The sequence below is a fragment of the Carya illinoinensis genome, chromosome 11 (genome assembly GCF_018687715.1).
Source record: "Carya illinoinensis cultivar Pawnee chromosome 11, C.illinoinensisPawnee_v1, whole genome shotgun sequence".
NCBI classification, from domain to species: domain Eukaryota; kingdom Viridiplantae; phylum Streptophyta; class Magnoliopsida; order Fagales; family Juglandaceae; genus Carya; species Carya illinoinensis.
The window spans coordinates 27,368,021-27,382,049 of record NC_056762.1 but is presented as its reverse complement, the minus strand read 5'-3'; the positions used below and the strand labels follow the sequence as shown (position 1 = coordinate 27,382,049).

Below are 14,029 nucleotides of genomic sequence, written 5' to 3'. Positions count from 1 at the left end.
GCTTCCGAAGTACTCTCCGCCAGAGGCATCAGGCCGTCAAGTTGGATCCGGTTATGGGCAACGCATATGGGAGGACGCTTCGGCTGGAAGGACGCTCTCTTGTGAAGGAAATGCCGGAAAACGTTGTGACAGGGGTCGGGAGCCAAATACAGCAAAAAAAAAAAAAAAAAAAACGGTTTAAATCCGGAACCCGAAATCCGAATTTTACAAAACCCGGGTTCATCCGGGTTCCGGCCCGGATCTGACCCGGACTAATCCGGTCCGGGTTTCGGTCCGAATTTTAAATCCGGATTCCGGGTTGGATATACCCAGATTTCCGGGTCAGAACCCAGATGAACAGCCCTAATTCGGTCTAAAACAGTTGCTTCTCATCCCAAAACCTATATATATAGAATCCAAGAAACAATCGTATACTCTACCAAATCTAGAACCCCTCGGTAGTATTAAAAGGAAGGACGAGCAAGAAAAAAAATATGGCTGCTTTACAAGATATTCCTTCATCTAAGAGGTGGCTTCCTCTTGAAGCTAACCCTGATGTTATGAACCAGGTATTTTTGTTAATTGTTTTTCTTTGTTGGATGCAAAGGACTAGGTTGGGAAAGAATAAGAAAGTAGTATTGAACCTTACGCACTCAACCCGTAGCCTAAGATCTGCAATTTTTATTTATTTATTTATTTTTGCTAGACGTTCCTGGATCCGAAAGGAGACTTCGGGGGGTTTTTCTGAAATTTTGGGGTGGAAAAATGAAGTGAATATATCGATTCTTCCTGTCTATGGATTTAAGGATTAAGGGCTATTTATGAAAGAAATTTGTTAAAAAACTTTGTTTGGGAAATTAGAGTATTAAAAGGAAGAGTAAATCAAACTGAAACAACGGAAAATTGAAAGTAAAAAGATAGTGGAGAAGAAATTCGGTTGAACTGATGACACAGTTACTATGTTGGAAGTTAATTTGCTTTTGGTTTTTTAAAAAAAATGATAGCTGTATACATTTTACTTTTTCCCATTTTTCTTTCGATAACCATATAGAGGCTTCTGATTTGCAGAAAACTGCGGTTTGAGTTTGCTCTCGAGTTAAATTGCCTTTTTTTATTCCCCCTTCTTTGTTATCTCTGTTCGTTAAACGTTGGTTTATTTTAGAAAGATTTTTTACTTATTTAAAAAAAATTAAAAAGCTTTTAAGAAAAATTAATTGCAATTTTAGATGTACAAAAAAAATGACCGAAGACTATTTTCACAATTAAAGACAACATGATGCTTTCTCAAGCATATGGTCTGCTTGAGAACTGCTGCAAGAGGGTTTAAGATGGAGAGTAGGGGATGGAAGCAAGATTCAGATTTGGGGTGCTAAGTGGCTGCCCACCCCTACATCTTTTGCTGTTCAGTCACCAGTCTCCATTCTGAAGGGTGATTCAAAAGTTAATGAGTTGATTGTCAAGCACAAAGGGGAATGGGATGAGGAAAGGATTCGTTGCATTTTTTCAAGCGATGAGGCAGAACAGATTTTAGTATACCTTTGAGTAAAGGAATTGTACAATATAAGATCATATGGGGCCCATCGAAGAGAGGTGTCTTCACAGTAAGCAGTGTTTATTATTTTCAAATAGAAAGATTAAAGAATGACAGAGGTGCATGCTCAATTTAATTAGTTTCTTTTTATCGTTATCAAGATTTTTTTTTTTTATTCAACACGCAATTTTTTATCCTATTTCCATTGAAAAGTACTGTATTTCTATAGATACTGTTTGTATCCCTATAATTCAAAAAAACTTGAATTCTCAATTCTCAACGATGCTTCAGGGATAAAATATTTTCAAGAACAAGCAAATCATAATGATTTTTGTCTATATTTCCAGTCATTTTTTGATGTATTGCAATGGATTCATAAAAATTCTTCTTATTCTTGTCAGCATAGCCATAACTTTTTTCTAGGTATCTTTGATTAATTTGGTGCTTATTCTTATGAACCAATGAAATACCTATGATTTGATATATATAAAATTGTCCATCATTTTTTACAAACAAACGAACTGGTTCGATAATAAATATTCCGCTTTTTAGAAATTATGTAAGAGTTAAATCAGAAGGTGGAGGAATATATGGGAGCTTAAAGTGCCAGGAGTGGTCAAGCTTTTCATATGGAGAGCTGGAAATGACTTGTTGCCAACTAAAAAGAACCTTTTCAGAAGGAAAAGTGTTGCTGACCAGAAATGCCCTCTCTGTGATGCAGAAGTTGAGACAGTTATGCATGCCCTCTGGGAGTGTACAGCAGCAAATGACATTTGGTCTGATTCTCAGAGTATGGTGCAGAAATGGATTAGTATTGAACCTGACTTCCTACATCTGTGGGAAAAACTTATGGGAAGATTGAATAAGAGCCAGCTTGAGGAGATGGCAGTTTTATTTCGAAAAGTATGGTTCAAGAGAAATCAATATGTGTTTGAAAAGAGACTCTCTTGTCCAAAAAGATTACTTAAAACAGAAAAGGAAGGTCTTGAGGAGTTCCAGCATGCTCAAAAAACACAGAGGAAGGAGGACCAGACACCAACTGGTAGCATCAATAAGCAGACATGGGAAAAACCAGATAATGGTTTTGTAAAGGTGAATTGGGATGCCTCAATTGATATTACAGAAGAGAATGGGAGTGGGGATCATGATCAGAGATGAAGAGAGTGAGGCCCTAGTGGCTGTATGTGATCAAAGGCAACACGTGCAGAACCCAACAGTAGCAGAAGGATATGCTCTCTGCAAGGCTCTTGAGTTGTGCAATGATCTTAATATTCAGAAGGCCATTTTCGAAGGGGGTGCTAAGTCTGTTGTACTGGTAGTCACAAGTGATAAGGAATATCTGTCCTATGGTGGTTCTATAATTGAAGATATACGGTTTGTTCAAGAAAACAGACCAGATTGGTCTATACAATTTGCATTTAGAGAAAAGAATATAGTGGCTCATACTTCAGCAAATGAAGCTTTAAGATTAGAAAAGGAGAAGGTGTGGATTGAGGAAGTTCCAGATTTTATTGTAACTTGTCTGGGCAAAGATAAACTTTGTATTGTTTGAAGTCTGTTAATGAAATAAAGAGAATCTAAATGGCCACCATTTTTACTGTTGCTTCCACAAGCTCCATTGCACTGTTAGTTAATTGATTTTCTGTAATGGTGGCTGTCATGTTTTGTGCCATTGTCCTTCTTGGGAAGAATGCGTCTTAATTCACAAGGCTCACTTAATTATCAAAAGCTTTTACTTTTACCTTTTAAAAAAAATTATCAAAAGCTTTGCTCGCGTTCATGTAAAGGCTTTCAGGTTGTACTCGTTAATTTTTTTCATTTTGCAGTTCCTTTGGGGTCTTGGTCTTCCAGAGGATGAGGCAGAGTGCTTTGATGTTTATGGCTTGGATCCAGAACTCTTGGAAATGGTTCCAAAGCCTGTACTTGCAGTTCTGTTTCTTTATCCTATAACATCACAGGTGTTTCTCTTAACATTTTGCTTCTTTCTAGCTTTCCTAGAGGGTAGATCTTTGAAAGTAATTACCATGAGGTTCTTGAGGATGTATTTGTCTGCTTATTTGATGAGAGCTCCAATTTTCCTCAGAGTGAAGAAGAGAGACTTCTGCAGGCAAATGAAAAGAAGGTGAGGCAATGAGTTTATGATCATATGCTATCCATAGAATATTTGCATTGCTGAATGTGATTTTCCTGGTCTCATAAGATTTTTTCTTTATATTTTAGTTAAATTTCTAACCCCAAGGGGTTGGCCTAAGTGGTGAAGGCCTTGGTCTTGGGGTCTCATTCCCTTCAAGGTCCAAGGTTCAACACCTCATGGGTGCAAACAATCCTTTGGGGCCACACCCCCTGGTGAAAAGCCAGCGATTTAACCAGTTCCGTGTAGGGAAACTTCCGAGGGTGCGGTGCACAGGACCGGGGTTTATTCTGCAGGGGTGGGTCCAAAGGGCCCTGCCTTGGAGAGGTTCCCCGACATCAAAAAAAAAATTTAGTTAAATTTCTCCTTATCAATTCTGTAGCTTGTAAATTATTGTCAATTTCAGGCCTTTTTTTAAAAAAAAAGAAAATTATTATCACAATATGTACCTGGTCGTGTGTTTTCACCCTTGGGTAGACCAATCGGAACTGACTAAAGGTAGTCATCATCCATGAATGACATTAACTTGTTAGAAGACTGTATTGTTGAATTCCCATTCATAGTTCTTGGCCTATTATAATTTTGAAATTTCATTTTCAGTTCCTGAATTAGGACATTTCATACAATTCTGTCTGCAGGAAACTAGCAGTAAAGTGTATTTTATGAAACAAACTGTGGGTAATGCTTGTGGAACAATTGGACTTCTTCATGCTGTTGGGAACATCACATCCGAGATTAAGCTTAGTAAGTTTGTCACATTTAATTTTCAAGAAATGACCATGGTTCCTTTCTTCCTCTTTCTTTTCCCTCTCTTTCTAATGTTCATTTTCTTAACTTCTCACACAGCTGCTTTTCCCGAGAAACTAACTGTAAAATCTTTTTGGGGTAAAACAAAAAGGTTCTCCAGTTGAAATCTAGGCATGTAATGTTATGATCTTACAGTTTGAGAACCTTGAACCAATAATAATTGAGACAAAATAAAAAGGGAAAACATGCAGAAAGAGCAAGCAACCTTTCCCATTGTCCAAAAAGAAAAACAATGAAAGAAAACTAGAGAAAAAAAGTGGTGAGTTAATTTCTGCTAGGCACTGGCTCCTGCTGCAGAGTTATTGCTAGTCCCAATTGCTTAGGCTCACCTTTTCTTTGAGTACTTCCTTATGTGAAAGCCAAGAGTTGCAATCGAAATGCTTTTTCTGTCTTTTGGTACTTGCTTTATATTTTTAATTAAAATTCTTATCACTTCCACAATTTTCCATGTTTGCTTATTTTGTCTCTCATTAATTTCAGTTGAGGGGTCATTCATGGATAGATTTTTTAAAACCACTGCAACAATGGATCAGTTGGAGGTTTTGTTTCTACTCTCTCTCCCCTGCTCCCCCCTCCTGCCTCTTCTCCCAGTTTGAATCTAATTATAAACCTTACTAATCTCCTTTTCACTTGCCATTTTTATTATATGTTTATGTGTACTTGTGTAGCGCGCAGCATTTCTAGAGAATGACACAGAAATGGAAGTTGCACATTTAGTAGCTGCTACTGCTGGTGAAACAGAGGTATGTTATTACATTTTTTCTCTTCCTTGTTGATCCCCAAGGTGTGGCTGGAAGGGCTTAAAGATTTCATGTCAGGATATAAAGGAGTCAATTTTCTGATAAAATTTTGCATTGTTTAAAGAGCTAGATTTGGGAAATAGAGTTATGAGTTGAAAGTAAATTGAGACGTATCAGAAAATGAGAAAGCAACTGGTAATCTGGAAAAGTAGGCCTTGGAGAATAATTTGTGATATTCAAAGCTATCCTTAAGATATGGAACATTAGAATGAACTGATATTACATTGAATGAAATGGATGTGGATAGAACAGTTTAATTCTTAAAATGGTTCACAGTCCCTCTTTTTGGCCGCCATAATGAGGACATGCTAGGCTCAGGGGCCCCATGGAACAAGTTAGGCTGCCCAGGAATTTTGGGTGCGCTTGGAGTTGGGAACTGGAGAATGCTAGGGTAGGAATTGGAGTGCTTGGTTTCTCTCTGCGTATATGTCTTGTGCTGGACGAGGCATGCCAGATATGAGGAAACGGATCAAACATGGGCTCCAAGGGTTTCCAACTGAAGCCTAGGTTGAGTCTCAAGGAAATTGCTAACTGTTAAAAAAGAAACCTGTGCATCTGTGTACTTTGTTCAGATTGTTTGTGCTACTCCACTCACCCAAAATTTTTTAACAGGCTTCAGATAATGCAGACGCTCATTTCATCTGCTTTGCATGTGTTGATGGTACTTTCTTATATGTCTCTCTCTCTCTCTCTCTCTCTCTCTCTCTCTCCAGAAAATTTGGGGGGGGGGGGGGGGGGGGATGGGTTTGAATATGCTTTGTTCTTTCATATTTTTTTTTTTTTTTTTCTGAAGTTTCTTTATAAACGAATGATGTAGGTGAACTTTTTGAGCTTGATGGAAGAAAATCTAGACCAATATCTCATGGCCCATCCTCACGTAGCAGTTTGGTACAGGTAAATATTGTGATTGTTAACCACTATCTTTGCTCCATAAACTTAATCCTTTTAAGTGTATTTGGTTTCCAAGAAAAGATTGAAAGATTAATATTTCGTTATACAAAATTTTGAGAATGTTTGAGAATTTTTTGAGATGTAGTATTATTGAATTTTGGGAAAGGAGAGAAATTCTTGGCTAAAAGTTTTTTGAAATTAAGTTTTGTATTGTGGTTTTGTGAAAGTGGTTTCCAAAGTGAAAGACAGTATCAAAGGATTGTACATGGAGTAAGATGGATAGTTGAAAAGATGTTTGAATATAATTTTTTAAGAGTAGTTTTTTTTTTGGTATTCGTAAAAGTGGTTTTGATCTTTGTGTTTGGGTAAATGATTGGATGAAAATTTGAAATATTGTATTTTCTTTTTAGATTTGAAGTTGTTTGGTTTGAAATTTTGAAATTTATTGAAAACCAAAATAAGACTTTGAAGAATTCTTGGTAACCAAACATAGCCGTTTTGGTTTTTAAATAAGCTGCAAAACAAGTCATTATATTCAACTCTAGCTATGTGATACTTTACCTTTGTCGAAACAAGTCATTATCTGAGCCTGTTCCATCGACACATGCAAAGCAGATGAAAGCTGTGTTTTCATCTTCTCTCTCTCTCTCTGTTGTGCTGTAAAAATTGTCAAAATTTCCTTCCTCTATTGAAACATCTTTTCACCAAAACTATCTCAAAATTAATTTTCATCAAACCATGGTTTTCATTAAAAAAATTGAAACAGCTTTCACAAGTTTTGATGGATGCCACCACTATTTCATGGCCCTATAAAAACATCTTTAAAAAACTTTCTCTACCCAAACATATTTTTATATGGACCATACAACTTTGAACATATCACATGAAATCCCATCTTTGCAGGTTTTCTTAAAAGTTTCAAAAATATTCAAGAAACTCTTGCATCCAATGCATGTAAGTTTTTCAGTGAGTACCCATCTTACCTGCCAACTTTAGCTAGTTCGTATCATGCTGGACTCCAAAAAGACATTTCAACCTTGTAGGGTTCCTTTTGTTTTCATTTTGTTGAAGCAGACCCACTGCAAAATAATTAAAAAAGCAAAATTTCTGGGTTGAACTTATTTTTATTTGATCTAATTCATTACATTATGTTCAAGTTTTTCCAACTAGAATGTATAGACCACAATCGATATATATATATATATAAACACACATATGTAAAATAAATAACTTCAAACGAGAATTCTCATCAAAAAAGAATTATGATGTTTGTTTACGTTGATTAATATTTATTTTATGTTCTATAATCTATTCATTTTAATATTTATGTGAAATTCTATTCTATATACTTCATAAGCCTATGAACATTCCAGCATACTTTTAAATATAAAATTAAGTTTAAGAAAAAAGAAAGAAAATGATATGCAGTCACGTTTTTAAATTCGTGGTTTCTGAGAATATATCAGAAAATATTTCTGATTCATGACAGGATGCAGCTAAAGTCATGCAGAACATAATCCGAAAAAATCCTGGCTCACACAATTTCAATGTGATTGCCATTTCGAAGAAAGCTGGAGGTTCATCTTAAGGTTGGCAGTTTGAACTCACGCAAGCCACAACTCAAAGCAGTTAATGGACATGTCAAAACCCTCACTACAGTTCTCTATTTGTGTGCAGGTGAAGAAGAAACCTGGCATGAGCTCATGGTTCTGTTGCCATGGAGCAGGCAAATCTATCCAGTGGAGATTTTAGTAATTTTTAGACTAATTTAGTATTATCAAACTGTAGAATATACACATAGACATGCTGACGAAAGCCTGTGTGATTTATGCTTGCAGGTGAAATTTAGTTATATTGGTACTGATCCGGGATTTTTAAAGAATGTGTGGTGGATCAGTTAGAATTTTTGGTGCCATGCTAAACATTGTCATTCCAGTTCTGTTGCCGAGAGAAAATGGAAACTGTGTGATATCTATTTCACGTGTTATCGTGAATCCTTTGGTGCAGTTATATGATTGTCTGATTATTGCTTCATAAGAGACTAGGAGGATAACCGAGTTTTGTGGGACAGTGCATTCTGTACTCCATTTTGTTGCCCTGAAAAGGCCCATTTTCACTGTCAAAAACTGCTCTATCCACTGCACGATTTCATAGCTAGACTCTTCAACTTAGTGGCCACCCGTCCAACTGGGTGTGCTTAAAGGGCCTGCTCCCTGCATCCCCTCACATGGTCGTTTGTTGTTGTTAATTGGGCTTGAAAGTTTTTGGTCTTTCCCTAAGAGATAGATATCTTGCTTATTAAAATTCTTAGTTTGCTTGTAGAATGGGCTTAAAGTCATTTAAACGAATTTTGAAATTGGCTTTGCATAATTAAGCCTGTGTTCGATTACTAGGGCATAAGTGAAACGCAACTGTACACTTGAGAACCTGATGGATATTGAATACGGTCAAATGGGCTTCAGTGGATTTAGGCCTCTTTTGTGAATAGGAAAAGGATGATAGTAAGATGAGATGAGATGATTTGTAAATATCAGTAAAATAGTTTGTAAATAGTAATGAATAGTTTAAGTCAAAATATTTTATAGTGTATTTGTAAATGAAAAATAAAAAGTTGAATAAAAATATTATAAAGTAAAAATATTATTAGAATATAATTTTTTAATATAATTTTTGTTTTGATATTTGAAAAAGTTGAATTGTTACTTGTGTTTTGTTCGGAAGTTTTGAAAAGTTGTAATAATTTACTAATGATTAGATGAAAAAATTAAAAAAATTTATTTATGATATTTTGATATTGAGATGAGATGAAATGGTAACTTCATTGTCATCAAAATCATACCTATTTTATTTTATGGACCTAAAATAGGTGAGGTGGGCTTCATAGAGTTGAATCATTATTCAAAACTGTCTTTCTCGACTCCATTTTTTTCTCCATAAAAAAGTTTTAAAATCAGGATGTGTAAAAGAGATTTTGTTTTTATTTATTCTTTTACACCCTTCTAGCAGAAGCTCTCACATCACCTTTTTCATTATAACTAAAATACACTCACTCATACACAATCATAATTTGTAAGACTGTTTCTTTGAAAATGATTAATGGTGACTGCTAGCCTCCGAACTCCAACAACTGGATTTTGGCAACGGATCGCTAGATTCCGACGAACTCCGGTTCTTGTTCATTAGAATAATGACTAAAAAACACTTAAAAATATATGGCATTATGTTTTTTAAGCATTTAGGGTTTATATTTTAAGATTTTCTTTTTGAAAAAAAATTTAAGTTTTTGTAATTTATTTTATTGTAAAACTAGTAAAATCATAAGATGGTGTTTGTAATTGCAGCGTGTAAAAGCCACTTATACACCACATCTGCCCAAAAAGGCATCTTTCTCCAGTCTTGTCATTCAGAAAGAGAGACCCCTATGACAAGATTGTGTTAAAGCCGATGGTGAGATCTTAAATTTATTGATCTATTTTTTGAGTGCCTTCGCTACTCTCGTGAGACTGAGTAAGGCTTCAATGCCTTGTTTTTCTCAAAGGTTTTTGGTCTCACTTCTTGTGAGTTTGGTTCTTGTCATGTGTTTTCTTGTAATAATGGAGGCTGAGGAGCTAGCCAAACGTTGGGAGAGGTTAAATCTGTCAACAAAAGAGAGCTCTTTCTTCCACGTTAAGCAGGAGGGGCTCAAACATGGAGATAAGCAAGGAAAGCAGTACATTATTGGAAGAGCTCTGACTGAGAAAAATGTTAATAGTGAGGCATTCAGAACCACCATATCTCAAGTTTGGCGACTGGAGGGTTGGGTTAGATTTAAGAAACTAGGGGACCAATGTTTTTTGATTGAATTCCAGCACTTGGAGGACAAAGAGAAGGTCCCAAGTGGGAGACCCTGGTTTTTTGATCGGAGCTTACTAACCCTACAATAGCTAGATGGTACAGTGTAACGCCCAAATGGAAGGCCTAAATCACATGGCCTATACTCCAAAATGACTAGTCAATGATACAATTGGAACCCCATTAGAACCTTATAAAGAGCAAGAACTTCTCATTTTCAAATAATGTGGGATCCCATACACCACCTACTTATATTCTTATCATATGGGAGGTATCACAGTTTTCATTTGTAACTCCCCAATAGAAGGTCCAAACGACATGGTCTATACTCCAAAATGACTAGTCAATGATACAATTAAAGCTCCATTAGAATCTCATAAAGAGCAAGAACTTTTCATTCCCAAGCAATGTGGGATCACATACACCACCTACTCATATTCTTATCATATAGGGGTAACACATACAGCTTCCATTAATGGCCTCAAGTTTCGTTTTGAGCCGTTTGGGGTGCAAATGCACAACCTTCCCCTAGCCACAATGATAGAAGACATCGGTGCGAAGCTAGCGGCCTCTGTTGGTCACGTTATTAGAGTGGAAACCAACTCTAACGAATGTGCCTGGGGTTGATGTATGCGAGTTAGAATAGCAATAGACCTTCACAAACCCTTGCTGAGGGGAAAATGGATGATGTTTGAAGACCAACGACATTGGATCTCCTTCAAGTATGAGATATTACAAAGCTTTTGCTTCCAGTGTGGGATTCTCTACCATAAAGGGAAGAATTGTATAAGGCAGCATTACGAGCAACGAGAAGGAGAGCAAACTCCCCAACAATTTGGCCCTTGGCTTAGAGCACAACCAATGCACTCCAATATATTCGATGGTCATAAGTATGGCGGCTCTCATGGTGGAAACCACCACCAACGACAACAAGGAGGAAATGTGAAAGGTAACAACAAAGAGCCAATGCCAAGAAACCAGGCTGTCAAGCAGCAACGTGCTTTGGACGTGCATGATGTCACTGCAGTGGTAAAGTTGGAACAAGACCCCCGAGTTGGAAAGAAACAGCAGGAAACTTGGAGGTCATCAACCAATGAAAGCAATATAGGTGTTACTTTTGACCTTTCCAATGGAAAACTACAAGAGGTAGGATATGTCGTACCTACAAGAGGTAGTCATCCCAATTGAAAGTCAACTTCCAATACTGTAGGATATGTTGTACCTACAAGAGGTAGTCATCCCAATTGAAAATCAACTTCCAATACTGTAGGATATGTCGTACCTACAAGAGGTAGTCATCCTGGAAGCTGACCATAAAGCTAAGCCACCATACGTGCCAATAGTATGGACCTAGACCCTAACACAGCAACCCCTCAGCAGGTTGTAGAACAGGTAACAGCAACCAAACCAGATAGAGTAGAAAACAAAGACTAGAGGAAGTAGGGATGAGTTTGAATATGGATGGGTGCTTTGCAGTTGATAGCTTAGGACTTAGTGGAGGAATTACTCTTTTGTGGAAGGATGAGTGGCAGGTTAAGATCATCAATTATACTTGATGGCACATTAGTGCATTGATAAAAGAGGAGGATACTGGCCATACATGACAATTTACTGGCTTTTATGGCCATCCTGAAACTGCCAAAAGGAAAAGTAGCTGGACATTATTTGAGATGTTAAAACGTCCTTCTCCCATGGCTTGGCTTTGTGCAGGAGATTTTAACGAGAATTTGCATCAAAAGGAAAAGCAGGGCGTAGTTAGAAGACCTTACAACCAAATAGAGGCATTCAGACAAGTAGTAGAAGTCTGTGGACTTAATGACATTCACTCCGAGGGTCAACAATTTACTTGGTCCAACAACAGAAGTGGTAAAGAGTTCACTAAAGAGTGTATAGACAGAGCAATGGCAAACATGGAAAATCAAATGTTCAGCTATGCTACATGTAATGCACTAGCTGCAGTAAAATTAGACCATTCCCCCTTACATATTACTAAACAGACTCCAAGCTATAGTAGAAGAAGGGGGGGACGGTGCTTCAGATACGAGGCAGCCTGGATTTAAATGAAGAGTGCTAAGGAATTGTGGCTGAAGGGTGAAAGGGCTTCAATATGTATGGGAGTGGTGCAGGTTCTATGAAACAAAAGCTAGAATCATGCCAAAAGGGCCTACAGAAGTGGCAACAGAAGAACAAGCTGAGCAACCACAAGGCCACCACACTAGCTTTATACAGGATAAGACATCTCCAACAAACTGGCACTGGCTCCCATATTCCTATCATGAATCAATTGCAGAAGGAGGCAGAGAACTCAATGGCTGCAAAGGAATTGAAGTGGTGCCAGAGAGTAAAGCAACATTGGCTGCAGTTTGGGGACAGAAATACATGTTATTTTCACCTACAAGCATCTCAAAGAAGAAAGACAAATGCTATTTGAAGTATTGAGATCACAAGGGAGAATAGTTGCTGAGCAAGAAGAAATAGGTGAGGTATTCACAAGTTATTTCTCCTCCCTTTTTAATACTTCTAGCCCTTCTGGCTTCCAAGAATGCTTGTGTGCATTGGACTCCAAATTGAATGTTGATATGAAACAAAGGCTCCTGAATCCATTCATTAGGGAGGAGGTAAGAGTAACAACTTTCCAAATGAACATATTAGGATCTCCTGTGGGTTCCCAACCCAATTTTTTTAGAAACATTGGGAGGTGGTGGGTGAGGAGGTTTGTAGATTTTCTGTTCAAGTCCTCAATCAAGATGGTTCCCTTCAAGAGGTTAATGATACGTATATCTCACTCATTCCTAAAATAGAAAACCCCAAGAAAGTTGTTGAGTATAAACCCATTAGCTTGTGTAATATAAGCTACAAAATTGTCTCTAAAACTCTTGCTAACAGACTGAAAGGAATACTTCCTAAACTTATATCTTTGAATCAAAGTGCCTTTGTGCCTAATCGACTCATTTCAAACAATGTACTAGTTGCTTATGAAGTCCTTCACTCAATGAACTCAAGAATGACAAGCAAAGAGGATGTTTGGCATTAAAATTAGATATGAACAAGGTATATGATAGGGTAGAATGGAGTTTTATAAAAGCAGTCATGACAAAGATGGAATTTCCTCTATACTGGATCAAGCTCATCCAATCCTGCCTTAATTCAGTATCCTACTCGATTCTGGTTAATGACCACAAAGAAAATTTAGGCCTTCAAGGGGACTTAGACAAGGTGACCCTGTGTCCCCCTATATATTCATCATGTGTGCTGAAGCCTTCACTGTATTATTGAATCAGGCAAAATAGTCTGGTAAGATAACACCTGCACCAATAGGAAGAGGCCCCATCATAGTTAATCATCTCTTCTTCGCGAATGATAGTTTACTCTTTTGTCAAGCAATCTCTCAGGAGCTCTTTTGTGTTCTTAATATCCTAGCAATATATGAGAAGGCATCGGACCAAGTACTAAACAAAGAAAAGTACACCATTTTCTTTAACAAGAATACCAAGCAAGAAGATAAGCTCCAACCAATGCAACTGGCAGGGGTCATTTCCTACAGCAACTTTGAAAGATATTTGGGGTTACCAGCACTTGTGGGTAGAAAGAAAGTTGCAGCATTTCATGGTCTCATTGATAGAACATGGGCTCGAGTGACAAATTGGAAGACAAAGCGCCTCTTTGCAGCACGCAAAGAAGTCCTTCTTAAAGCAATGCTGCAAGCCATCCCCACCTATGTTATGGGAATTGCTTTGCTTCCAAACTCCATAACAAGAAGGTTGAATTAGTTAATTAGGAAGTTCTAATGGGGCTATAATGAGGACACCTCAAAAATACAATGGGTCAATTGGAAACAGATCAGCTATGGCAAAGATAATGGAGGTCTTGGCTTTAGAGATTTCAGGAGCTTTAACTTAGCCTTACTAGTGACAACCCAACATCTCTAGCTACAAGGGTCCTCAAATAGAACTATTTCAATAAGGTTTATTTGTTAGATGCACAACTAGGCTCAAGGCCCTCCTTTGCTTGGAGAGGCATCCATGCAGGTTTAGAGGTGCTAAAGAAAGGCCTCATGTG

General features: G+C 37.4%; 1 protein-coding gene across 3 annotated transcripts; it reads left to right on the top strand.

Moving 5' to 3' along the window:
- The first annotated feature begins 389 nt into the window (after positions 1 to 389).
- Positions 390 to 8,133, top strand: LOC122282794 (ubiquitin carboxyl-terminal hydrolase 3-like). Of its 3 annotated transcripts, none has more exons than XM_043094825.1 (10): positions 390 to 548; positions 3,337 to 3,468; positions 3,594 to 3,632; positions 4,280 to 4,385; positions 4,929 to 4,987; positions 5,117 to 5,191; positions 5,861 to 5,909; positions 6,066 to 6,142; positions 7,629 to 7,728; positions 7,817 to 8,133. In XM_043094825.1, exons 1-9 carry the CDS (start codon positions 474 to 476, stop codon positions 7,725 to 7,727), a joined length of 711 nt encoding a protein of 236 aa, XP_042950759.1. In that variant the 5' UTR covers positions 390 to 473; the 3' UTR covers position 7,728; positions 7,817 to 8,133. The 3 variants fall into 3 exon arrangements, with proteins under 3 accessions (XP_042950759.1, XP_042950760.1, XP_042950761.1); XM_043094826.1 differs by having other exon boundaries at positions 7,799 to 8,133; XM_043094827.1 differs by lacking the exon at positions 7,817 to 8,133 and having other exon boundaries at positions 7,043 to 7,659.
- The last annotated feature ends 5,896 nt before the right edge of the window (positions 8,134 to 14,029 follow it).